We start from the raw sequence: 27,438 nt of genomic DNA on the forward strand, positions 1-27,438 counted from the left end.
CCACAATGAGAATTTGGCCATGACCTTCATTCCTGCCCAGACACAATCTTCACGTTTTTGGAAAATATGTGGGTTTCAAAATGCCTCATGTTCATCCTGCAGAGAACGCAGAGGGCGTGCAGTGGCTGACTGCCTGCCTCAGATTCTCAAGGGAGGAATAACGCCATGTCCCAGCTGCAGAGGCTTTACATGCTTAGTTTTCTTACAAGGAGGTGATCTCTTTCCAGGAAAAAGGTTAAATCACAAAACAATCTGGACATCCATCAGAACACACTCATGGAATAACTGAAATAGATCTTATCAGCTGGGCCTCTCACACTGCCTGAATCCAGGGAAAAATCCATTCACTGACAGAAAGCTGACAGTTAAATCTGAACATTTATTACACAGTCAACATCAAAAGCCAACGGAAAGAGAGTCCCCGAGAGCTGACAAGTCACCAGGATGAAAGAGCAGAGATTAATTCAGGGTGCAGCTAAAAGTTGCCAGGACTTGCACTGAACACCCAGCAGATTTGGAGGTGGGACAATGAATACATTGCACTCTCTGGTCAGGATTTGTCCTGCTGCTGGTCTTCCTGAGAGCACGGCACACACTCACAATGGGGCAGCTTCCCCCTTTGTCACAAGGGCAAGCGACAAAGCCCTGGCCACTCAGCACTGTTATAGGCAGACAGACACACAAAGAGATGGGCGGAGATAGGTGATGCCCTCTGGAGAGGGCCGCGTTTGTGGGGCAGGAATGTTTTGAAAGGGGACGAATACACCCCGGCCAGGGTCATGGCAACAAAGACCAAACACCTGGCAACCAGGAAAGGGGCCACAAACCTTTGCTAAAAGCGCAATGAGCAAAAGGGGTAAAATTTTAACAAATTTTCAAGATTCTGTGCTTTTGCAAGTCCCAGACTTAGGGGGCTGAGAGAATTAGGGTCAGTTCTCTGGACACTACAGAACAAGCACAACCAATTCAGCACCATTCTGGCTTTGCAATGCAATGCGTCTGTCACCCAAGAGACCCACAGCACTAGCCAGAAACTCCCATCCAATGCAGCAGCAAGCAACTTGCCTTTCACCCGAGGCTCGCTATGCCCTAAAGCAGAAGCTTTAAGCAAACTTTGCCCACGTGGGATGAGTTTGTAAAGTGAACTGAAGGTTTCTTTTTTTTGTATGTGTGCGGCAAAACCAGGAAAAGGCAGGCAAGGAGAAAACCCAACAGTATCTTTGGGGTTACAGTGGGAATCTGCAAACATGCTGATTTTACACATCTCTTCCTTTTTTTCCTCGAGGACTGGCAACTTGGGGGATTGGAGGGCTTGTAAGGTGACCACCCGTGCTGGCATCCCAAACAGCATTTTGTAACTCCACAGTTCTCCCTCCCTTCCTCCCTCTTTATAGCTTGCTTGCCATAACTGCTTCCTCTATTGCCTCAACTTCAGAGAGGCTCAACAGCCTTGAACTGGAAACAGCCTGCAAGGGTGCCAGGTGGGTCAAAGGGACAGGCAGCCAAAGATGCTTGTCCAGAGGTCAGTCTCTCCGCTCTGCCGGCCCCACAATTCCCCACCAACTAGGGTGCTAAGTTTAAAAGAAGACACTTGCTTTAAAATAAGAGCCACCTTTTCTCCCCCTCCTTCCCCAAGAAACCGACAGCAAAAAACCAATAAAAGTGGAAGTGGGAAGGGGCTTGTTGGAGAAAGTAACAACGTGCCGCACTCCCCAAGGCAATCGTCCTCAGCTGGGGAGGAAGGTGCCAGCGGAGCGGCTACTGAGACAGATTCCAGCCCTCTTGGTGCTCGCTCCCCGGAGGTCCTCTTTGTGCCTGGAGGTGCGACTCGTCAATGAAGTGCCTGCAAGATTCCTGCCTGTGCCCGGGGCAGGCCGCTAGTCCTCCTCGTCCTCACTGATGTCATAGGTGACTGCTGACTTGTTCCTGGAGAGGTTGGCCGGGGACGAGGGAGGCGTCCTGGCGGTGAAGGGCCAGCGGAAGGAAGGGGAGGGGGAGCGGTCGTGTGTGGGGCTGCTGCTCGGGCTCTGCTTGGGGCTGATGGCCTGCAGCATACGCCCCTTCCCCTCTTTCAGCATGTGCTTCTGCAGAGAGAAGGGGAGGAGAGAAACCCATGAAGAAATCGGCTAAAAGCTCCAAACCATTTCTTGCTATCTTTAGCTTTATGAATTAAAGGATAAAAAAGTTACTTTAAAAAACAAAACAAAACCCCAAACACTCAGAATTCTTTATAGTAAGAATGCAATGCCGGATCTTACGCTGGATTTGGCTTCTATGAATAATCGCAGGCATCAGGAACACCAGTGTGGTGCACCGGCTAGGCCAGGATGTTGGGCCTGGCCGTGGGACAGGCAGGGTCAACTCCTGGCTCAGCTGCAAAGCTCACTGGGTGGGCCTTGTAGAGGGGGGGGGAGTCACTTTCTCTCAGTCTTGCCTACCTCCCTGGCTTATTATATGTATGGACATACAAGGGGGTATCTGCAAGAAGACACTGGCGTGCACAGTGTTCCTGTTCGAGGTTCCAGGCAGCCATGATGGAAAGCCTCTCCCGACACGAACCCACCCGTACACTACGCTCAACATCCAAGGCCCTCCTCCGGGTGCCTACTCCAACAGAAGCTCAGGGGATGGCAACAGGGGAGAGGGCCTTCTTAGTGGTGGCCCCCAAATTATGGAATGATCTCCCTGACGAGGTGCACCTGGCGCCAACGCTGTTATCTTTTCGGCACCAGGTTAAGACTTTCCTCTTCTCCTAGGCATTTTAGCATGTGTTTTTATATTGTTTTTAAAAAATGTGTTTTTAAATTTGTATATTTGTTTGTAATGTTTTAATTGCTGTAAACCGCCCAAAGAGCTTCAGCTGTGGGGTGGTATACAAATGTAATAAATAAATATAAATGAATAAATGCCCTTTTCCAGGACACTCCATTCTATTGCCCTGCTGGTTTTCCACTCCTGCCCACCATACTGGCCCAACTCAGCATTCTGTAAGCCACTGAGCATGCTCAGTTCTCACTGGGCTGTTTGTGGTTTCTGCCCCTTAGGGCTTTTCCTTCCCTCTATTGATCACATTTATATCCTACCTTTCCTCCAAAGAGCTCAAAGTTCTGTACATGGTTTCCCCCTCTCTATTTCACCCTCACAACAACCTTGTGAGGTAGGTTAGGGTGAGAGGCGGCGACTGGCCCAAGGTCACTCCAGTGAGCTTCATGGCTGCATGGGGATTTGAACCCCGGCCTCCGAGGTCATAACCCAAGACTCTCACTGCTACGCCACAACAGCTCTTGCTTTTGTGCATTTCTGCAAACTTTATCCACCTCCTGCTGCTCAGTGGCCTTGCTTTGTTTGCCTACAATCCTGTTGGCAGCCACCAGCTGGGTTTGCTATTAGTGCATACGACAAGGCCGCCTTTAACCAAGTCACGTCACTTGGATCCATCCAGCACTATCTACTCTGACCAGAAGCAGCTGACTCAGGTCTCAGGCAGAGAAAGGCCTTTCCCAGATCAGCTATCCAAAATCCTTCCAACCCGGGGCGGGGAACCACAGGCCCAGAGGATGAAGGCAGCCCTAATTATTACTATTATTATTATTATTACTATTATTATTATTACTATTACTATTATTATTATTATTACTATTATTATTATTACTATTATTATTATTATTACTATTATTATTATTATTATTACTATTATTATTATTACTATTACTATTATTATTACTACTACTACTACTACTACTACTACTACTACTACAACATTTGTATACCGCCCCATAGCTGAAGCTCTCTGGGCGGTTTACAACAATTAAAACATTAAAAACAAATATACAAATTTAAAAACACTTAAAAAACAACTTAGCTGGCCCTTGGCACTCTTCCTAGGCTACACCCCTCAAGGACCCTAAGTTGGGCCCTCCTGCAGTGCTTGTGCCTGGCTGGAATGTGTTTTTGAACCGTGCGAAAGCCTGTAGGTTGCCTGGGCAGAAGACAGAGAGATGCGCATAGCGTGCAGGCATATCTAGAAACTGCCGGCTTCTACTGTGCAAAAAAAGGAGTCACATCTGTTGCTCCACCCACTTTTGCTTCTGGCTCCACCCACCCCTGGCATGAGGCCCCCAGAAGGCTGTCCACGAGGGAATGTGGCTCATGGACTGAGAAGATTCCCCAATCTTATTCTAACCTGAAATACCTAGGACTAAAACTGGGCTCTTATGCACGCCAAGCAGTGCTTTACAGGCCTAAAGCGACATTAAGACATGCACTTTTTGGAAAGCGTGAATGCATTTGACCCAGAGTGCATGCGCGCGCACATGTGCAGAGTACAGTTAGGCTTAGAGTCAAAGGGAAACCCTGTGCACACACACGGCTAGACAGATGAGTGGAAGGCATCCGACGCAGCGGCCTCCTCACCAGAGCTCCTTCGGGGCCAAACATCTCCAAGAAGTTGCCAATGAACTCGCGGGATTTCTCTTCCCATTTCTGAATGAGGTCAATGCTCTTTTCCTCCACTTTCTGCACAAACTCCTTGGACTTCTCTTCCACGTCCTTCACCCTCTTCTTCACCTTGTCCACGCGCTCCTGCAAATGGTATTTCTTCTCCTGCAAAAAAAGTCAGGCACCAGCTGGGTTAAGACGCTGGCATCCCCCAGAACGTAACAGCCTTTGGAGAGCAGATACTTTTGCCACGCAGAAGGCCCAAACTCTGCACAAGCGAAACGCTTAGCTCTGTCACAGGAACAGATGCAGAAATGCATTTCTTTAGTGGCAAAATACTGGGATCTGGAAAAAGTGGGCTGACCAGGTGGTGGTGCTCAAGAGAGCAGCACTTGGGGGGCACGGAACCGTTTCTAACTTCCGAAATCTCTTCCCGTTGTCCCTGCTCGCTTCTGCTACTCGAACAGATGCAGCTCGCTGCCTTCAAAGACTCTTAGGAGCTGTGATCACAGTGTGAATGTGTCAAATCCTGTATCTGCGGAACCTCACTGTTTGCTTTGCTCTTTCTGATTCTGAAAGAAGTGCCTCACCCAGCTGGCGAGACCCTTCTCCTCGTCTGCCACCAGGACTGGGCCGGGCTTGAAAAGCAGCCGGCCTCCTCCTCTTCCACAGGCTGGTGCCAAAGGTGGAGCCATACACCCTCCCTCCTGCCTCTTATAGGTAGGCCCTGCCAGCTGCGCCCACTTTTTTCTCCATTTCGCCCTTCCTGAATCCAGGGGGAGGGCCTCACTTGCCAGGAGGCCTCCATTGCTGGGCAGGCTAGAACCCCCTCCCCTGGCTTTGGGCCCACAGTGCCTTGCCCCTCCCTTGCCCAAGTTAGCTGATCAAAAGACCTGGCAGCCTCCCACCTCCTTGGCCGAGCGGCTGTGCCCTCCGGGTTTCAGCCAAGTCACCCCCACCTCCTTTGCCCGCTTCCCTCCAGGTTGGACCTCGTGGAGTGCCCTGTGGCCCTTGTGCAGCACTTGAACCCTGGACCCTTATTGCTGATGTCATGCAGGCAGGTGCTGGGGAAGCCTCTCAGGCCAGGCCAGGGGACACGAAGCTTCCAATGGTCACGGGATGGAGCTTTGGGGCTCTAGGCAGCTCTCATTTCCTACGGCTAGCTGAAGTGGACTCAATAAAGGAAAATTAGCACCCATGAGTTGAATCTGCCCAACATACTGAAATCATAGAATTTGGGAGCAGGATCCAGATTCCTTTGGGGCAGAGAATCTATGGCTCAGTATATAAACTCAATAATAATAAACACACTGCAATCCGAACTTAGCCCCGTTGAATTCAATAGATTTACTTCTGAGTAGACATGGTTAGGCTTGCAGCCTAAACAGCTACTGTATCTGCTGAAGGCAAGGTGGCCTCATGAAGGAGCCTACCATATACTGGACTCTGCCAGAGAACCCAGCCCCACGTGAATCCACGACGTTGCTTTAAGCCAGGTCAGACCATTTATATACCTTGCCCAGGCCTGCTTGCTCTGACTGGCAGCAGCAGCAGCTCTCCAGGGTCCCAGGCATAGAGAGGCCTTCTCCACTACTTGCCACCTGATCCTTTTAATGGGGGTTGAACCTGGGGCCTTCAGCATGCAAAAGTCTCTGCACCACACAGAAAGCAAGGGGGTCCTCCTAAGCCCCCAGACTCACGTTGATGAAGCTGACATTGAGCTCTTTAGCAGTGTAGCCCCTTTGCAGGTTCCGCCGTGCATAGACGTCATAGTCCCGGACAATGCGGGTGATGATGTCCGACGTGGAAATCCCTTCGGTCCTCTGGGTCGGCGCAAACATTCCTGCAGTGACCCGAGAAATGTTGGACAGGCATTCAGTTCTACTTGAGAAGGCTCTGCACGGCTGAGAGCATTACATTATATGCATAGGTACCGTTCCCTCCCTGAAGGCTTGCAACAGGCATTAGGTGAAAAGACAGAGGGAGAAACAGAAGGAGAAGACAGGCTCACGCCATGCACTGAAATGCAAAACTTGAGCCTACCCACCTGAGCCCCTGCTCTATTCCCCCACCACACCTCGGTCCGCTGCACTCCAGCAGGTCTAGCCTGACTCAACTCGGGAGATCCAGCTTGCAAACTCCCTGCTCAGGTGTAGTCCCTGGGCAGGTAGGAAACCAGCTGCTGTCTCCCATGTTCACAGGGTTGTTGCAAGGTATGTTTCTACTGTAACCTGCCCTGAGCAGTTTAAAAAAACAAGAGAGGCAGCAAAGATACAGGCCTCATTCGCATGTGCTGGCTGACGTGCTAGCTGGAGCCAACCTATGGTTTGGGTAAGCGTTATGTCCAAATCGGGACTTGTGGTTTGTCTTGCTCTAAACAAATCACAAGCTGTAGCCAAAGTTTGTTCTTGGCTTAATAGTCATGTTCTGTTTGGGGGAGACAAACCATGAGTCAGGGTTCGTACATAACACTAAGCCAAACCATGGCTTATTTTCAGGTAGCACAGCAGTAGTGGCAGAGGAGTGAAGCTGCCGTGTTTTCAGCCTGCTTACGAGCATGCTTGCTTGTCCACGGTAAGCCAAGGGTAGCCAACCTGGTGCCCTCCAGATATTGCTGGACTCCAGCTCCCATCAGCCCCAGCCAGCATGGTTGATGGTCAGGGATGACAGGAGCTGTAGTCCATCAACATCTAGAGGGCACCACACTGGCTACCCTGGTGCTAAGCCACAAATTTGCCTTAGTGTTACGTGAGAACCAGACCTAAAATTCCTGTGCTTTTGAAATGCTGATTTCGAATATTTACAGCTAGCCTTTCCTTCAAGAGAGCAACCTAAGGTAGCTCTCCAAACTGACCTAGAAGCTGCAGAATGCTTCTCTTAATATGAGTAATATGTACTCATATTAAATCACCAAAAATGCCTATTTAAATGAAAATTCTTCTGCCTTTCTACAAGTGTTCAGGCAGGGTCTCCCTTGGGAGGGAGCACAGAGACAGGAGTGCAGAGCAAGCTCTGTAAACATTAAAAGAGCAGAGACATTAAGAACGAAAGGCAGCGTGGTGTAGTGGTTACGAGTGTTGGACCAGGAGGAGACCAGGGTTCGAATCCTCACTCAGCCACAAAGCTCGCTGGGCGACCTTAACCCAGGGTGTTGTGAGGATAACATGGGGAGAGGCAGAAGAACCATGTACACCACTCTGAGCTCCTTTGGGGGAAAGGGGAGGATATAAATGCCATAAAAAAAAAAGACTAGCATGGTCCTCTCTCTCTCTCTTCCTAAAAAATAGCTTCAGCAATTCCACCCTGGCCAGGTGAGGAGAGTATCAGAAATTGAACACTGGTCCAAAACAACCCACCAAGACGACTCTTCATGGCAGGTGGATCAGTGGAACTCCCTCCTCGCTGCCTCCCTATGCCTGGCAGGTCTCTGCTCAGGTTCACAGTGCTAGAGTAACAGGGATGAAAAATATCAAATATTGTAATTTTTGTAAGTGTCTAAAAAAGCAAGGAGCTCTACGGCCCAATATCCAAAGAACGTAGGAAGCTGCCTATTACCAAGTCGGACCATTGGTCTAGCTAGCTGAATACAGTAGGGCCCCACTCATATGGTGGGTTATGTTCCAGACCCCCGCCTAAAAGCGAAACCTGCCGAAAAGCGGAACTCCATCAATAAAATGGCGCCTGAATAGCGCCGTATGAGTGGGGCGTTACTCTAATTGAAAGCCGCTGTATTAGCGGAACGCCGAAAAGCAGGGCCCTACTGTATCGTCTACACTGACGAGCAGTGGTTCTCCAGGATTTCAGACAGGATTCCCTCCCAGCCCTGCCTGGAAGCTTCCGTGTGAAAGGCAGAGGATCTGCCACTGAGCGACGGACCTTGCCCAACCCAGGATAAAAGGAGAGAGAGCTGCCTGCGGGGCTCATTCTACATAAACTGACACACTGAGAAAAGGAAAGATATAAGGAAAGGGGGAGAGAGGCGTGCTGAATTAAACACCCCTAATTGGGGAGAAAAAGCTATGCTGGAGAGCATGGATCAAGTTCCAAAGAGGGGGCATGATTTTTGGCCTAACGAAGAGATCAGCTTCAGAAGAAGACAGGGCTCTAGAAGTGCCCAGAGAAATTCGGGGGCCTGGCACAGCACCGGCCAAACAGGAGTCAGCCCTAACCCTGCTGTAAGGTCCCTGAAGGGGTCGGGGGTGGGGTTGGCTGCTTCGGCCACAGCCACAAACTCACCTGCATCTTTTATGTGTTGATAGACATCGTCGCTGCCGGCAGAGGAATACGGGATGTCGTCGTGGGCAACAAAGTCGATCTGCAGGTTGGGCAACAAGCGCCGTTAGCAAAAACGCGGGTGATGACAGGGAAGGCTTGAGTGGAAGGGATGAGATGGCAGCAGGACCTGCCGCAGGCCGAACAGAGGCCAAAGCGGGCCAGCGTAAGAGGACATTGTGACAGCAGCAGCAGGGCATGGCCTGGGGGGGGGATCTCTCAGCCCATTGCTTATTGGCCAGATTGTTTAGGGTGGGGTGGGGAATTTCCAGTCCCCAGGTCAATCCTGGCACACCAAGGGTTTCAATTTGCTCTGCGAGGTCATTTTTCAAAACTCTGCGGTCGATTAGCTGACATCACTCCAATGGGTGGGTGACATTAGCTGATGGGCAGAGGTGATGGTTCAATTCTGTGTGCACCAGTTCCCCGCAAGATTTAATCCACACCCATCAGCTGATGAGCACGGGGTTAAAATCCTGCTCAGCTCAGCAGGACTCAATTGAAACCCCTTCCTGATCACAACTGCTGCTAAAACAAAGGGTTTTTCCTTTGTTTTAGCAATGCCTTGATGCGTGTGAGGTGCTTTGAAGTCCTGACTTGGGGATTTCAAAGCACCTCACCTGATGCCATTGCGAAGTCAGGCAATGACAGGCGGATGACCCTGCCCACCAGTTCAATCTGATTTGCAAATCCAATCCTGGTAAGGATCCAGCCCATGGAGTCAAAATGGTTCCTCATGGCTGCTCTACGGCCATGACAGGGCACTGCAAGGAAAAAAAATGGGGATTTGACTTGCTTTTCACCCTGGATTTTAGAGTCCCAAAGCATCAGAAGAGCAATAAGAGATCCAGCACCGCCCCCCCCCCAAAGCAACATATTGCAGAAGTGCCTTCTGTACCCTGTGCTCAGCCAAAAACTCTGGCGTGAGGGTCCACGGGGCATTCCTCACCACCTCATCCACGTAGCGGCAGTGCTGCACAGCATCGTAGCGCTCGGCTTCATTCATCACCGTGAAACCCTTGAAGTTGTGCGTCAATTCGTCGCTGCAGACTGCAGACACGGAAAAAACAGGGGTGAGAACTCAGGCAGAGCAAAGGCCTCACGCCTGCCATTCTCACATGGGCCCTTCCTCCCTGGAGCTCCGACTTAGAGCACCTACATGGTGGCGTCACCGTGCCATCTTCCTTCAAAACCCACCTCTTCTGGGAGGACCCGATTCTGATCCTGTTCTAGAGCGGGAAGGGTGGTGGCTCGGTGACAGAGCATCTCTAGGTAGGTTTAAGAAAAGAGTCCCATCTGCAATCCTAGACAGCCGCTGCCAGTCAGGGTAGACAATACTGAGCTAGACAGGCCACTGGTCTGACTCAGTATAAGGCACCTTCCCATGTTCCTATGGCCTTGGCTTAACCCTTTAGTCTACATCTCCAACTGGAACAAACTGCACATGCTCAGATCAACCCCTTGTTACCCTTGTCTCCCCCCTTCCAAAGAAGTTGGGATTGTAACCTTCTTGGGGCAGAAGGTCTGAGTTTTGCTTTTTTAAAATCTCTGCAAGCCGTTATATACACCGAATGGCACTTTTGGGACAACTATCTCAAGAACTGCATAGACACACATACAGAAACTGTACAGAGGAATAGAGGACCACACAACGGAACATAAAGCTAAAAAACTCAGACGAACTCAAGACAGACAATGGCCTCCCGTCTGGGCAGATGGAACAAAGAAAGGCAGGCCAATCTGGCCAACGCACACAAGGCCCATTTTTGTCTTTCTCATGCTTTTGAAGGGAATGTTTCCCCTCCTTGTCCAATGAAGCCTGAACTGCCTTAACGTTGCAACAGGGTACGTACTTACCTGCTCATTTTCCTGCACAGATGCTTCAGATCAAGCTGTGGGTTCAGTCCATTTCAACTGAGCATTGGCTGGGGACATACTTTTTAGAAAAGCCTTCTGCTAAAGGCCAACTCTTTATGCTTTTCCTCCACAGGAAAAGTACTTTCTTTCTTTTGCCTTTTCTGGATCTAACGGCAAATCCAGTTCACTGGGTGCATCTAACCAAGCACCGGCATTCTGAGAGAGGGAGAAAAATCTCTCCTCATCCACTTCCTCCACATCATGCCAGGTTCCCCCAGCAGGGCAAATTCTTCCCCCGCTCCCAAAACATTTACCTTACCTCCAACAATCAGATACGTGTTTGGGAAGAGGCTTTTTGCCTGCATCAAGGCCCGGGCATGTCCAGAGTGGAAGAGGTCAAATATTCCATCAGCGTAAACCCTGACTGGTCTGTCCACTGAGAAGAGGAACAAGGAAAACCAAAGCAAGCTGGTGAGTGAGCCGCTTTACAGCCATCCACGAGGGCCTCTTCCTAGCCCAAATCCAAGATTCTGCCTCCTACTCCACAGTGGCTCGAAACAGGGCTTCTTTTGCTCAGGCCCTCAGAATTCCTGCTTGCAGACGTTACAGGTACAGTTTGAGGCCACATGGGAGTGACTCTCACATCACAGTAGGAGGTATGAGATGGAACTTGGTTGCAGGAAAATCCTAAAACAACCAACGCACCACAAGACCCAGATCCTTTCCTGAAGTGACTATCCTCAAATGAGCAGGGAAAGGGAGCAAGAAGACTCTCATGTTTCTGTGTTCTTTGGTGCAGTAATAATATGAAATAAGAAACAGTTAATAATCACGTAATGACTTCCCAGCACAGATTATGCCTCCCCTGGTCCTGTCTTTCTACAAAGAAATGCTTTCCATGTAGGAAAACTGCAGTGTATGAAGCACGCCTGGAAAAAAACCAGATCCAACATGGCACAGGGATTTTGGGAACCAGTAGAATGCCCACCAGCTCCCCCCATGTAAATTCCACCATGCGTGTCATAGCTGCAACGTGGGCAGCGGAGATATTCATGTGGGCTGTGCAAAGGTGCCACGTGGCTTGCAGACACTCAGGGTGACTGAATGCAAATGGTCAAAAGCCATACATTGCCTGCCACCCCGATTTAAAGCTAAATCAGGGGCATGTGTCAGGTTTGGAGTCTGCAGATGGTTGTGAGCTGGCTAAAGAAAGGAACTGGAGGGAAACAAGCCAAAGAAGCCACCTTTCACCACCTGGCCAGGGCAAGTCAGGCCATGCTCTTTCGCCCTTCTGAACGCTTGCTTGCTTGCTGGTCTGAGCAATTGGGGAACCTCTTCTTGCTTCTGGTGTCCTGTTCCCCTCCCACCCACCTTTTCCTTGGCCTCCGCTACACAGAAGCCAGGCACCACCCACCACAAAGCGAATATTTATCTGGGAGGCTGCAGTGCCAAGCTGAGCCTCAACTCCAATGACTTCACTGCTATTAACAGAGAGATTACGGGGATTTCGTATTTGCATGGTGAACGTGGGGCTGGGTGAAGCCAAGGTGAGGCTCTGCACTTTACACTCTGTCAGCAGAAGGAAGCTCAGCTCAGGCAAATCCTCCCTTTGCCTGTCCGAACTCTGACCAGGGATGAGAAGGGCAAATCTTTGCTGACAAGTAATCGGGGGCGGAGGGAGAAAGAGAAAAGTAGCAGAGCTGGCTTTTTCAAGGAAGCACCAGATTCGGGAGAGAGAGAAGCGGGAAAGGCATTTTGAAAAATTAAAAGCAGCTCTTTGAGGGCAGAGCGTGCTTGATATTACACAGAAACTAGAGGTCTGTGGGAGTGCAATGCCAGCGTTTGGCTCACTCTATGGGCACCCACCCGGATTGGGGGGCAGGGAGGGTGGGCGATGGGTGAGTGACCTCCCATCTGCCTAACCTATCTTGGGAGTGGCTGCAAAACATAAGGAGGCCCCACTTGACTCCAAACTGGGTCTTTGAGAACTACTTACATGGAGTCCCCCTCAAAGCTTCGTCAAATGTGACTCGGATGTATGGCTTGCTGTAGTCCACTTCAAGCTCATCAGAAAATGGAGCTGGTTCCCTGAGGCCCTAAATTTAAAAAGTCAGCAAGGAAGTCGGTTAGCTCGAAGCAGAGCGGGAAAAGTTATCGTCATTCAGCACTGAATCAAAGCCCAAAAACAGAACAATGCACCACCTGGTTCAATGCTACAGAAAGACTGTATGAAGAATATGTCTGAAGGGGCCATAAATCAGTACAAGAGCAGTTGCTTTCAATCCACACCACCTCCACTTCATCCAACGAAGGTAGAATGTTGGGTCATTCGGGACAGAGAAAAGGAAGGACTTCTTTAACACAGCACATAGTTAAACTATGGGACTCACTCCCACGAGCAAGGCCCCCAACTTAGGTGGCTTTAAAGGGGGACAACACACATTCACGGAGAAGGTTATCAATGGCTACTAGCTATGTTGGCCATGTTCTACATCCACTGTCAGAGGCAGTATGTTTCTGAACACTGGTTGCTGGAAGCCGACGTGGAGAGCGCCACTGCACTCAGGTCCTGCTCCTTATGTCCTCACGGCTCTTGGGCAGCAGAAAAGACATCTGCCCCTCACAGCCTCCCTCACAGGGACTGCATCCCAGAGGAGGAGACGGCTGGCAGGCAGGCTGGCACTCTGAAACAGCAACACTCCCGTTAGCGACAGAGGATGCACTGCAACATTTTGTTGCAGGACCCACTTGTTAAGAAAAATACTGACTGCAGCGTTGGGAAACTCCACTTGGAGAGACTCAAGTTCCTTCCCTCCCTGCTGCCTTTTCAGTTTGGAGCAAGGCAGTGTGTGAGCAAGACAGAGAAAGTTGGAAAGGGCAAAGCGCTGTTATCCGATATAAGGAAGGAAGGTGAGAGGGCGCCTCGGTTTTGATTCTGGGAGACCTGAATCTCAGATGACAGCAAGGAGAGAACGACCGCAGGAACATGTGGTTCTTCTTTGGAAGGGATCACATTATGGCAGTGTTCGCCAACCCAGTGGTTTCCAGATGCTTTGGACTACAACTCCCATCAGCTTGCGGCTGAGGCTGATGGGAGCACAACCGAGCTAGCTGGGGCTGGTGGGAGTCAGAGCCCAGAACAGCTGGAGAGCACCAGGTTGGCAAAGGCTGCATTATGGACTTCAAGCCAGGTACAGGATCTCTCTGGGAAAACCTATCACTCGGAGTTCTATACAGAAGAAAGGAGCTCTTTAAGACTGCTTTGCTTAAGGGAATTTTAGCATCCACAAGACACACACAGCTCTGGCCCATTAAGAGGAGGAGAAAGCAAAACTGGCTGCTAGGGATGCCCACGTCTCCGATTTTGCTTTTTAAAACCCCCTCTTTAAAGTCTATCCTCAATAAGTTAGCCAAGACCGTCTTTCGGCTGTACAGATGCTGCAGCGTCTTTCCCCTTTTCTGGAAGTTGAACCTTCATCAAAAACTCCCACCAGCCGTTCAACCTACCAAGCAGTTCCGTGGCATTTTAGAGGGGATGCCATCTGCCTCGGTGGCCCCATTGGGGCCCAGCCCTTCCTTCCTCCTTTTCCTGGAATTCAGCCTGCCTGTGCCTTGGGGTTCCATCCCGCGAATCGCGTCCGGCAGCTCGGCTGGAAACACCTGCAGGAACAAAGGAGGGAGTTTAAAGAAAACACTCCCATGGGCTGAGAGGCCAGCCAGAAGAGGACTCGGTGTATAGTGGGCCAAGGCGAGGATCACAGGAGCAGCTTGTTTGGACTGGCCACAGTCACCATGCCTGCGAGTGAAGTGGGTCAAGGTGGGCAAGTTTTGAGTCCTCCTTTCAAGCTGAGCTGGCTCTTATCTGCTGTAGTGACTACAGGGTAATAAAACCAGCTGGCAGCCAGAAAGGTCTTTCTCCCATGACCTGGCAGGAACGCTAGAACCGCAGGAGCTCCGCTGGCGTGCTTATTTTAGCACTTGGTAAAAGCAACAGGCTAAAGATTACGAGGGCTTGTCCCAAGTGGAGTGAAGTGTGAAGCTTTCCAAAGCAGCATTGCTGCGATTGGCAGGGAAATGGAATTTCATTGGGAACAAGAAGGCGCACATGGAAGCACACAGATGATTTGCCATCTGCCTTGCATAGAGGTCTAATCAGAGGCCTTGTGATGATTATTACATTTATATCCTACCCTTCCTCCCCCAGGGTGGCAAACAACAAAACACTAAAAGCATTTAAAAAAAATCTTAAAAACAAAACATCTTTAAAAACTTCTTCAAAACCATTACAATACAGATGCAGAGTGGGATTAAGGTCTCTACTTAAAAGGCTTGTTGAAAGAGGGTCTTCAATAGGTGCCGAACAGATAACAGAGATGGTGCCTATCTAATATTTAAGGGGAGGGAATTCCAAAGTGTTGGTGCCACAGCACTAAAGGTCCGCTTCCTATGTTGTGTGGAGTGGACCTCCTAATAAGATGGTATCTGCAGGAGGACCTCATCTGCAGAGCACAGTGATCGGCTGGGTATAAGGAGTGAGGCAATTTTTCAGGTATCCCGGTCCCAAGCTGTATAAGGCTTTATACACCAAAATCAGCACACTGAACTCAGCCTAATAGTTGAGATGAGGAGTTTCCTTGTCTAAAAGGCCCAGCACACACAAAACATTTATAACTTTCTTTACTGTTGCAGGATTTTCTAAGGGCCTTCACGTGGTCCCTTCTTAGTTGCCTTTCTTCTAATCTAAACACCCCCCTCCAATTGCTTTCAAAATACTTCCAAATCATTGGCTGACACTCTCTATTGAGTCCATAGGTACCAAGCGGGCTCCTCTCTTTTCTCTGAGGCAGCTTCCTGTGTGTGTGATGCTAGATGGAAGGCCTTCATGGCCCTAACGGAAAGGCTTAGGTTCAGAGCATCTCCTGACAGCACTTTCAAAAAGAAAGGACAGGTCTCTTCCTCCTCCTGGATTTTGCTGGCAGAAACCTCCCTGTCCCACATAAAAAATTCCTCATTCTGTGTAAATGTTCCACCTCTGCAACATATTTTGACAAGCCTGTGGGAGAGGTGCAACTAGAAACAGGTTTTGATGCAACTGCAAAGGAAGGGTTAGCAGCCCCATAGCTATATTGCCTGGGGGTGGGTGAATCCAGCATTCCTGAATATGTATGATGTACAATAGCCTGGTTCACACATAGCCCTAAGTCATGTGTTTATTTACAATGAGATGATCAAACAAACAATGGTTTCTCCAAAGTTTGGCCATAGTTTAAACAAATCAAGGTTTGTAAACCAAGAACAAATCATAGCTTCAGATCGTGGTTTGTTGGCAGTAAAGAAACCACAGTTAAGCTGCTGGGAAGGGTCCACACTTAACACTAAGCCAAGCTTTAATAAACTGTTGCTTAATAAACAATGGCTTAGCGTTATGTGTGAACCAGGCCAATATCAGCCAAGGCACTCGATATCCTGAGAATCATAGTTCAGCTTTAGTTAAAAAAACAAGTTGCTAACCCTCCCAGCTGCAAAAAGGGGCAGTGCCACCCTCCCCACCTCAGTCATAAGGAGAAAGGGCACAAGAACATTGTGTGGATCCTCACAGGCCCAGACTGAGCATCCATCTAGTCCAGCACCCTGTTTCCAACAGTAGCCCAAGATGGGTGACCTCTAAAATTGACCATTTAAGTCAGGAATGAAAAAAGAGAGGCCAATGTCAATAACTGATTTAAATCAAGTTTCCCACTGATACATCTTCAAATATTTCCTAAACAATGGTTCAAATCTGAACACTAATGCATGCCGACTGATAGCTGAAGATTTATTTAGACAGTTGTTTCACCCTTACAAGGCTTTGAACTGCAAATATTTTGCATACTTTCTTTTTGTTGTTTAACCTATGGAGAAAATGTCTTTATATATTCCCTAGAAAGGGTCTCTCCCATAAGTAGCACTCATGACTGCTTGCAAGTTTCCATGCGAGAATACAGGGCATCCGTGATCTGGACGATGTCCGATTCTCTTCCTTCTGGTGAGGCTTTCCCCCACTTTGCTCTGCCTTGGCCAAGCCCTCTTTAGAATGTTTATAGGCACCACTTATCTTGTTTTGCCAATACGTTAACAATGTGAGAGCAGGTCACATCCACTCTAATTGGACCCTTTGCTCTTTTTTACTGGATCTCATTTCCATCTGTGTTTTACAAAATAGCGTGGCACGCGTACCCTTTGCATTCTGGCCTCACTCTATAAGACAGGGGTGGGAACCTTGAGTCTGGGAGCAAATTCCAATTCTGGAACTGGAGATTTCCGTTACAGCAAACAGGGGCAGAATTCCCTGTTCTCTTCATTCTGGCCCCCAAAACTCGTCCCAGACCACACACAGTCTTCCCAGGCCACACTCCTCCTAACTGGCCCTTCTTCAGTTTCCTTGCCTGAGTGGAATGTGTCCCTGGACTCTGAAAATGCCTCCTGCCTGCCTGGAGGGAGGATATAGAGGGATGTATGAGCATGTACAGAAATACCCTACTGAACATTAACGAACATTGTTCATTAACGACCTAGAATTAGGAGTGAGCAGTGACGTGGCCAAGTTTGCTGACGACACTAAATTGTTCAGGGTTGTTAAAACAAAAAGGGATTGCGAAGAGCTCCAAAAAGACCTCTCCAAACGGAGTGAATGGGCGGAAAAATGGCAAATGCAATTCAATATAAACAAGTGTAAAATTATGCATATTGGAGCAAAAAATCTGAATTTCACATATACGCGCATGGGGTCTGAACTGGCGGTGACCGACCAGGAGAGAGACCTCGGGGTTGTAGTGGACAGCACGATGAAAATGTCGACCCAGTGTGCGGCAGCTGTGAAAAAGGCAAATTCCATGCTAGCGATAATTAGGAAAGGTATTGAAAATAAAACAGCCGATATCATAATGCCGTTGTATAAATCTATGGTGCGGCCGCATTTGGAAGACTGTGTACAGTTCTGGTCGCCTCATCTCAAAAAGGATATTATAGAGTTGGAAAAGGTTCAGAGGAGGGCAACCAGAATGATCAAGGGGATGGAGCGACTCCCTTACGAGGAAAGGTTGCAGCATTTGGGGCTTTTTAGTTTAGAGAAAAGGCAGGTCAGAGGAGACATGATAGAAGTGTATAAAATTATGCATGGCATTGAGAAAGTGGATAGAGAAAAGTTCTTCTCCCTCTCTCATAATACTAGAACTCGTGGACATTCAAAGAAGATAAATGTTGGAAGATTCAGGACAGACAAAAGGAAGTACTTCTTTACTCAGCGCATAGTTAAACTATGGAATTTGCTCCCACAAGATGCAGTAATGGCCACCAGCTCGGACGGCTTTAAAAGAAGATTAGACAAATTCATGGAGGACAGGGCTATCAATAGCTACTAGCCATGATGGCTGTGCTCTGCCACCCTAGTCAGAGGCAGCATGCTTCTGAAAACCAGTTGCCAGAAGCCTCAGGAGGGGAGAGTGTTCTTGCACTCGGGTCCTGCATGTGGGCTTCCCCCAGGCACCTGGTTGGCCACTGTGAGAACAGGATGCTGGACTAGATGGGCCACTGGCCTGATCCAGCAGGCTCTTCTTATGTTCTTAACACTAAAGTCAGGACCATTTAGACCATGGTGTTCCTGATCTCTGTATGGATGTGAAAACTGGACAGTGAAAAAAGTGGGTAAGAGAAAAATCAACTCATCTGAAATGTGGTGTTGGAGGAGAGCTTTGCGGATACTATGGACTGCGAAAAAGACAAATAATTGGGTGTTAGAACAAATTAAACCAGAACTATCATTAGAAACTAAAATGATGAAACTGAGGTTACCATACTATGGACACATGAGAAGACATGATTCATTAGAAAAGATAATAATGCTGAGAAAAACAGAAGGGAGTAGAAAAAGAGGAAGGGCAAACAAGAGATGGATTGATTCCATAGAGGAAGCCACAGACCTGAACTTATAAGATCTGAACAGGGTGGTTCATGCTGGATGCTATTGTTGATTCATAGGGTCGTAATCGACTTGAAGGCACATAACAACAACAAAACAAAAGTAAAATTCATATTTATTGCTCTGCCCATTTTTGTCTCTGGCCCTGCCCACCAGTGTCATGTGCCCCCCTGGAAAGTTGCACAGAAGAGAATGCAGCCCTTAGGCTGGAAAAGGCTTCCCACCCTTGCTTGATATAAAGCCACTTCCTTCCTCCCACCCCTGCAGGTATATACTGTACATCTGCCAACTGAGAATAACACTTCATATTCTCTAATGAAGTGGGTCTGACCCGCAGAAGCTTCCACCACAATACACGAGTTAATGGTGAATAAATTTGTTCCATGAGATTTTGATCATTTTTTATCAAATATGTTTCTGGGGTAAAGACTTACGTGTCTGAAAAAGGTACAAAATTCTGCACACCTTAAGCAACGGGGAAACAACGATCTCGAACCACAAAGGCAGAAAATTATTCCAGCCCAGAACGACTGTGAAAGCAGAACCAGTGCTGATCTTTTAGGAATGCGGCTCTGGAATGAAAAGCAACTTTTCCTTTTACGGCTAAAGAACGTTGGCGAGGACAGTTTCAAAAGAGAAATCCAGAGTGGGTGAAAGTTTGCTAATCAGTGTAAGAGACTGCGTGTTGAAATCCAGAAAAACCACATACTATTAATGATGCCTGATAACCCAGCATTCTGGCCAAAGTATCAACACAACAGTGGAATGAGGAAATGACTCCACTTTCAGTGCAAAGTGGGCTCAAAAGAATCTGGTTCAGATAAGAGAAGCAGAAGGAGCCTGGTGGGAAAATCTTGCTACTTACTTGTCAGAGGTGAAGGATAAAGCTGCCCTTCTACAAATGCCAACAAGCTGGAGCCTGGAGGGATGTTTCAGGGGCAGAAGTGAGCTTTATCCAAAGAGCTAATTGCAAGTGTAGGAGAGTCAGCTCCCAAACTTGCATACCCTGCAAACGTGGGAGCTCCCCAAAACTTCCTGTTCCAGTGCTGAGATACGATAGCTCTGCATTTCAGTTCTGTTGGCTCAGCCACATGCCACACCACGTGCTATGATTTGGTGCTAATTTTGCAGTGGCTCTTTTGCTGACTCACACCTTTGTTGAGCCAACCCACGCCTCAATCTTGCATTACACTAGCCGTTTGCTTGGGAAATTTCCAATGCATGAAATACTGACCCAGGAAAAGGCCGGTGGGATGTTGAGAACTGGGGATGTTTTAGGCTAGCACAGGCAAATACCAATGTTTTTATACATCCCCGCCCTGAAGCCAAGTTCTCGCTGAGTGGCAGCGCTTCCCACTGCTCTTAACAAATGTTTGGACTTCCTCAAAGGCGCCAGACTCTCCTAAGTCTTACATATCAGACACACACTGTCTCTATTATCTTTTTGGCGCGTACTGACTTAAAAGACTTTTCCAATAAGTCTTTTAAGTGGATATTTTTACCCCAATTTCTATCTATATTAGACATGAAATTGTTTTTATGTATCTTTTTATTGTTAAGACACGTTGGGATGTTATATGGGAAATTATTCTAAAATAAAATAATTGTGTGAGATTCCAGTCTAGAATTCACTCCATAGTGATTTAGTGATGGCCACAAAGTTGGCTTTAAAAGGAGATTAGACGGATTTGGGGAAGGGACGTAGCTTGGTGGGTAGAGAATCTGTCTCGCACGCAGTCGGTCCCAGGTTCAATGCCTGGCATCAGTCCCCTGCCTGAAACCCCGGAGAGCTATTGCCACTCAGTGTAGAAAATAGTGAGCTAAATAGAGCAGTGGTCTGGCTCGATACAAGGCAGCTTTCTATTTTCCTAGGATAAGGCTAGCAGTGGCCCCCAGCCATGATGGCTGTGTTCTCCCTCCACTGTGGAAGGCAATATGCCTCTGAACAGCAGTCGCTGGAAACCGCAGGAGGGGAGAGTGCTGTTGTACTCATGTCCTGCCTGCAGGCTTCCCACAGACGTCTGGCTGGCCAATGTAAGAACCGGATACTGGACTAGTTGCAGCTTTGGTTGGGTCGAGCAGGGCTCCTCTTATGTTTCTATTTTGCTCCTAAACCACAGCCCTTTTTTTGCCAAGTGCAAACCAGACCGCAGCAAGTACAAGGGATAGGAATAGGTGATGGGGAACGGCAGCAAGGGTCAGAGTTTAGCTGGCATCTGTGCAACTTCATGATTAGGAGAGTCCCAAGACAGTGCACTAATTCTGGATGAGCTCCACATTAGTTAACAGTGTTGTAAAGTCCAGCAGGACTTCTTTAAACTTTGAGCTAGATCAGACACTTACATGTACTTCTCTGGCTCTTAAAAAAATCTTGGAGATGTAGCTAAGAATATATTTCTAGCCTATATGTAGGCCAGGGAAGGGGACCTGCGAGCCTCCAGATGTTGCTGTATTACAACTCCCAGTTTTCATGCTGGGCTAGTCTGAAGAGAACTGGAGTCCAACTGCATCTGCAGGGCCACAGGTTCTCCTTCACGGATGGAGGGGGAGAACCTATTTTGTTCACATCCACCTTATGGTAGTGTTAATTGGCAAGGTTCTTAGAACTGGTTTCTAAGGTTCGTTGCCATCCTGCTAAATAGAACACAAAAATCATAAGCAAAGCAAACCAAATCCTCCCTCTGCGACACCAGGAAAGATTTCAGTACAGTTAAGACTAAGCAAACAGGCATTTGGATCAGGCAGTTAGTGAAATGTCAGCCCTTCTGACCATCACAAGCGCCACACCCTTATACTTCCTTGGCATTTATCCAGGCCTGGCTATATTCAGTGGTTTGCAGCACAATATCCAAGCCACAAATAAAAACAATTGGGGCATTCAGCAACTGCAGGCACACTATTTTGGAAGACTGAGATTTGCTGTTTAGTTTTGAGGGCTAAAAGAGAATGCTCATTTATTTAGGCCACTCAGCTCCAAAAACAATCTCCCTGCAGCTGTAAATGATAATGTAAACCTACCTATGTTCTGCAGCAATCATATCTTCTGAAGTTTGGGCATATATTTGCATTTGAAATTAGTTCCCAGGGCTGTGGAGTCGGTACGCCAAACCTTCGACTCCAACTCCTCTATTTTTCTACTGTCTGACTCCGACTCTGAGTCCACCCAAAATTGCTTCTGACTCCACAGCCCTGGAAAGCACTGTAAATTTCTTTTTAAATTGGAAGCTCTCATAGGAGCATTTTTATCACTGCCTGAGTATGCGCTGATCTTGGCATCACAGCATTTGTCTTCATCTGGGTCCTGTGTCATACACTGACACACAAAATGTTTTCCATCTTGAGTTATGATGAAATGCTCAAATACAGCTGATTTCATGGGAAGCTTCTTTGACATTTTGCATTTATATTTTTAAAAAATTGTCAATCAAAATTTATTTTGAAGTCGGAGTCGGAACATTTCTACCGACTCCGACTCCACCCAAAATTGCTCCCGACTCCGACTCCACAGCCCTGTCAGTTCCACCACCTTTCTGTTTCATTCATCTAGAGAAAGTCAACAAAACGTACACTTAGTATGTGCTACTCATCTGGAGGAAGTTGCAGTTGCCCCCACGCAAACACCAAAGTTGCAAATTTCAAGTGCACCACTCATCTATAGGAATATATGACTTTGTTTCCTTAAAGCATTGGCAGGATTCCCCTCGTATGCCTACAGCTCTGACCCAGAACAGTGTTGTCAGGGACATTATACTTCTAAGAGCTTGGGCTGCAGAACAGGTTTCAGGGAAGGGTCGTGGCTCTGTGTTGCATGCAGAAGGTCCCTGGTTTGGTTCAATCCCCAGCAGCTCCCGGCAGAGCTGGGGGTGAACCGTATCTGAAATCCTGGAGTGCTGCTGCCAGTCCGCGTAGACCAGGGGTTCCCACACTGTGGTCTGTGAGCTTCATTCAGTGTGGTCTGTGGCATGTCCACATTAAATATTCATTCTGATTTTTCATTGTATTTTTACTGCTTATTTCATTTCTTATGTTATACTGTATTATAATGGCAATTCCGTGGAATGCATATTGAACCACAATACAAGACATAAAAGAATTAAAAATCATGCAGTATCTAGCACAGTGCATTACAATTGCTAAAAAAGGCAGAAAAATCATTCAGTGCTCCACCAAGATCCTCAACAATTTTCAGGCGGTCCGTGGGGGAAAAACATTAGGGAACCACGGGTGGAGACAAAACTGAGCTAGGTGGACCAACGGGTTTGACTCAGTATAAGGCAGTGCCTTCTGATTCTGCTGATGAAACGGACTGCCTTCAAGTCAATCCCAACTTATGGTGACCCTACGAATAGGGTTTTCATGGTAAGCGGTATTCAGAGGTGATTTACCATTGCCTTCCTCTGAGGCCGAGAGGCAGTGACTGGCCCAAGGTCACCCAGTGAACTTCATGGCTGCATGGGGATTCGAACCTTGGTCTCCCAGGTCGTAGTCCAGCATCTTAACCTCTGTAAATAGAAAGGTTCAAGTCCCCCAGACCCAAAGTGATTGTCATTCAGTCCAGTCGCTGCTCCTCTGGTGACACTTCCCTCTGCAGAACAGCCCAGATGCAGGGAAAAGAGACGGAGAGATAGCAGTGGGCTCCTTCCTTCCCTTGCTGGACTGCTTGCATCTTTCCATGCCTTCCTCCCCCAATCCATTTCAGAAAGGGTTCATGGGGCCAAAGGGAGCCGGGAACTTGCGTCCATGGAAAACTACCTCTGCAATTGTGCTATGATGCAATGCAAAGGCGTGGGCTAATGCTTTATTTATTATAGTGGGAGGTGATGAGAATGATCAAAGGGAAAGTATGCAATGCAAATTGGCAGGCGAGGACTGAGGGAATTATTCTATAGCTATATCTTGAAAACAAAATGCTGGAAGGGACAGATTGTGGGTACTACAAAATAAAGAAGGTAAACTTAGTATCAGTGTCCCCAGGGACTAGAAAAGGCTTTGGTGTGCAAGGGGAAGTGGCCTCCAGTGTTGCAATCCACATTTGTTCACATATTATACTTCAGTTTATAAACAGTTGCTGCATGCATGCAATGTGTGATATCTAATCATCTACCCCATAGGCTTTGCATAGAAATGGGACACACCAGCCATTTCACCTTGCAATTTCCTGGCCTTTTGGCTTCAGCCTTTAACTCTCTCTCAGTTCACAAGTATATTCACCTACCCTGCGATATTATGACTTTGCCCAACTGGTGAAGGTGCCTCTGATCCCCAAATGCTAATGCCACAATATATTTTAAGGTGTCACGGAATCCTTTGTCATTCTTTTTTTGCTACCCAAGACAGGTTCAACCATCACAGAGCCAATGTTTACGGAACTGCAAGACATCCACAAGCGTTATGGGATCTAACTCAAAATTAATTTGAGGCCATTACATAGAAAACACAAAGTATTTCTGGAGATAACAATGATGAAACACTTAACACAGTCACACACAAAACAGCAAAATGGACTATGAACAAGAAACCTGGGAATACTGTGGTGGTGGAGTGATAGGGATGTAAACATGGAATTCTTTGGGACTGTTTCCTCCTCGCAGCTACCCCACCTAAGGGACATCTCACCCAGTCCAGATGGTGTCTCCAACAGCACTTGTCCCAAATTGCGGCCACCTTATAACAAGGCCTTCCTTCAACCAGCCCTTCCTACATCTTATCCCAAGTAACTGTTTCCCTCAAACCCCTTAATGTGATTTTGTCACACTATTAGCTACTAAATCTACAACCATTCACAACGCAGAGGTGAATTCGTTGCTCACACATCTCTTTCCATTCCTAGGGGGCTGGATCTCCCCATGAACACTATCATCACTTCCACTATCTTCTTCTGCGTTTCCAATGCGTTTTCTCCCAGCCTTCCTCCAAGCTGAGCAAGCATGATGGCTATTCCTTTCCATTCTATCAATATGTCTTGCAACCTTCCTGCCCAAGTCGCATGCTAAATCTTTGTGTGCAAAAAGATTTTCTTAAGGCAAGACCAACCCGCAGATCCTCCTGCTCCTGTTCATACTCAGGCACTAGTTTCTATGGTCACTCTTCCCATAACTCTCCTTGCCCCCACCAAACTGCAAAATACCATCTCCTCAACAACACCCACCCCAAGTGTCCATTGTCATAACATTGTCCCAAGCCCTGCCAGTGCTGATTATAACTCCCCCCCCCACCAATCCGACAAAATTCTATTGCAGCCCTGCTAGCTGGCCTGATGGGAGCTGCACTCCAAAAGACCCGGAAGGCACCAGGTTGGGAGGAAGTCAGCTCTACTGTAAGCCTCTTTGGGAGGATCTAAGACCCCTAAGGCAGCATAATACATACATAAACAAACCCCTTAAAACCGGCAGTGGTGGGAAATCTCACACTCATCAACAGCTCCTATTTACCAGTTCCTGTTTTCTCGTACCCAGAGGCACACAACGCCCCAGGTCTAGCCTCCATCACTGAGTACTCCCTACGGGCCGGAGGGCTCCTAAGTCCTGCCAAAACTCATCACCCCCCCACACCACCAGTGCATTCAAACTTGACCTCCTGAGAACAATGGCGTGGTGGTGTGGGAGGCTCTCTCAGACATCTTTAATGGCTCTCTTAAAGTTTCCCTCCACCTCCACCCTTAACAAACCCCACGATGAGGGGTTGGGGCGTAGGGATGCACGCGCGTGTGTGTCACAGAAATGGGGATTCAGAGCTTAGAAGCCCTCAGTGGAGAAGTGGAGGGTTGTGGGGCTTCCACAAAATGACTGTAGGGTTTTTTTGCGGAGTGGGGATGAGGGGGTCTCTTGTTACTGCAGGGCTCCCTGTGGGCCTTCGGGTGGGGCCGCCTCTCCCCGCCTGCCTTCCCCAGAGGTGAAGCACTGAAGCCACAGCACTCTCGCCACAGAGCAGAGCCTAGGCCAACCATCGCCGCGCCCCGGACACCATCAGCCGGGCTTCGACCTACCCCGCCGGCTCTGCGCCTCCTCTCCGCGTTCTCTCTCTCTCTCTCTCTCTCTGACTGTGCGTCCGGCTCACCCTCGCACAGTGCCAACGGGGCTGGGCTGAACAGGAAGCGCTCCCTGTCGGACCCTTCCGGAACGGACCAGCCGAAACGGTCCGGCTCTCTCTCGCGCCCCATCCGGAAATCGCGCTCCTGATGCCGAGGTTCCGGGGAGGAAAAACCCACAAAGCTACTCACTGGGTGACCTTGGGCCAGTCACCGCTTCTCAGCCTCATGAAAACCCTATTCTTGGGGTCGACATAAGTCGGAATCGACTTGAAGGCAGTACAAACGAACAGGCATGCCCCGCAAAATTAAATGGCAGACGTTTCACCGCGTTGCGTTTTGCTGTATCCCTCCCCTGTTCCTGCGGCGTTGCACTCGTTTGTATTTGTACGCCTACAATTATATAAGGGATTCTTGTAGATGCAAAAAAACTTGTCCAGCAGGCCCGAAGATTTGCCTTGGATTCCCTCCCCCGCCTTTGATCTCCACTTTCAGCGCAAGTCTTCACATCCCTCTGCTGACTTCGCCCCTTCAGCTCCATCCTCCTCAGCCCTCGAACAACTCCGCCTTTTCTCCCTTGCTGCCCCTTATGCCCAGAATCGCACCGTGCTGCTGCCGAGGGTGGCCTTTTAAGCATCACCAAACAAAATTAAAAGGTCAAGAAAGGATGCAGATTTACATAAAATTGTACATGCTAATTTTATATGCATTGATGTAAATGGGGGGTGGAGATAATCACAAAGAGAAATACAGTACTGTACATCCCTCACCGTATTTGGGAACAAGACGAAGCAGGTCAAGACGAAGCAGGTCACCCATGCCTAGTCTGCTGTTCTGGTGTTCTGTAGCTGGGCAACTTCAAGGCCCCTGCTGCTTTCTCTTCTTAGGAGTCTTTTTCTTAAAACTAGACTTGGACCAGATAGCCCTTTAAACAGAGGACACCTTGAAATAGAAGACCTCTGTAAAGTAGGCCACAATACCACCCTATGCTTCTTCTTCAAATTGCTCATCAAAACTCACCTAGCTAAACTATGCTCATTTCTTGCAACACACATTCTTCAACTGGAACACTTGTCTCTTCCCCTTTTCCCTCTGCAGCTTTCCTCTGTATTTAATTTTAGACTTCAAGCTCCTCAGGACAGAGACTTCATCTCCTTGTTTGTTACTCTGCAAAGCACCATGTGCACAGTGCTGTATAAAACAAAAATGTTGACTACCACTTTTCTGTAAACATCACACACAAAGCAATTCACAAAACACGAGAAAAACACCCTATGGGTGCTTCCAGACTGTCAGTTTTTCAAGTGTAGGATTCAATCACATACAAGTTCAGGTTGTGCAATTATCTGCTTCCTCACAAAAGGGACTGTAAGGAAAGTTATGACTGGAAAATGCACTGTAAAGTGTGGGTTAACAATTGTATAGCCTACCCACAAACAAATCAAAAAATGAACGCTCAAACAGCTGATGTTGTCAGAAACTTTGCACAAACAAATCAGACCGAATGCTCAACAAACAGCAACCAAATATATAAATAGATCAGCAACAGATCACCATCCTTAATATCTCCATATAAAAGCACAAGTTAAAATGGCTTTATAACAGCATACATAATAAAATAACATCAAAACAATACACTACTAGTGGAAAGGGAAGAGAGTGAAGCACTCTCTAGTCTAGGAGATAACAGCCGAATGAGCCCTTTTAAAGAGCTAGAGAGGAAGACAGCTCCAGATCTCAGTTCCAGGTGTTAGCTAAACAGAGTGAAACCTTCTGGCCTCAATAGTAAATGGTAGCTAGCAAATATCTCTCCTTTGGTGAGGGCAATCTATTTCAATACAGTTACTTAAAGGAAACAACCAGCAGATTCTGCTGCTATGTTATACCA

At 47.9% G+C, this 27,438-nt stretch overlaps 1 protein-coding gene across 6 annotated transcripts; it reads right to left on the reverse strand.

Annotated features, from left to right (window-relative positions):
- Nucleotides 1-359: 359 nt before the first annotated feature.
- Nucleotides 360-27,251, reverse strand: PCYT1A (phosphate cytidylyltransferase 1A, choline). 6 transcript variants are annotated; one of them, XM_061637599.1, is made up of 10 exons: nt 26,571-27,251; nt 26,321-26,475; nt 14,074-14,226; nt 12,563-12,662; nt 10,886-11,002; nt 9,608-9,759; nt 8,674-8,752; nt 6,138-6,280; nt 4,414-4,602; nt 360-2,084 (listed from the first exon to the last, which is right to left on the reverse strand). In XM_061637599.1, exons 3-10 carry the CDS (start codon nt 14,188-14,190, stop codon nt 1,878-1,880), a joined length of 1,104 nt encoding a protein of 367 aa, XP_061493583.1. In that variant the 5' UTR covers nt 14,191-14,226; nt 26,321-26,475; nt 26,571-27,251; the 3' UTR covers nt 360-1,877. The 6 variants fall into 6 exon arrangements, with proteins under 6 accessions (XP_061493583.1, XP_061493581.1, XP_061493582.1 ...); XM_061637597.1 differs by lacking the exons at nt 26,321-26,475; nt 26,571-27,251 and adding exons at nt 22,909-23,025; nt 25,509-25,598; XM_061637598.1 differs by having other exon boundaries at nt 26,321-27,251.
- Between the last annotated feature and the right edge of the window lie 187 nt (nt 27,252-27,438).

The sequence above is a fragment of the Rhineura floridana genome, chromosome 7 (assembly GCF_030035675.1).
Source record: "Rhineura floridana isolate rRhiFlo1 chromosome 7, rRhiFlo1.hap2, whole genome shotgun sequence".
NCBI lineage: Eukaryota > Metazoa > Chordata > Lepidosauria > Squamata > Rhineuridae > Rhineura > Rhineura floridana.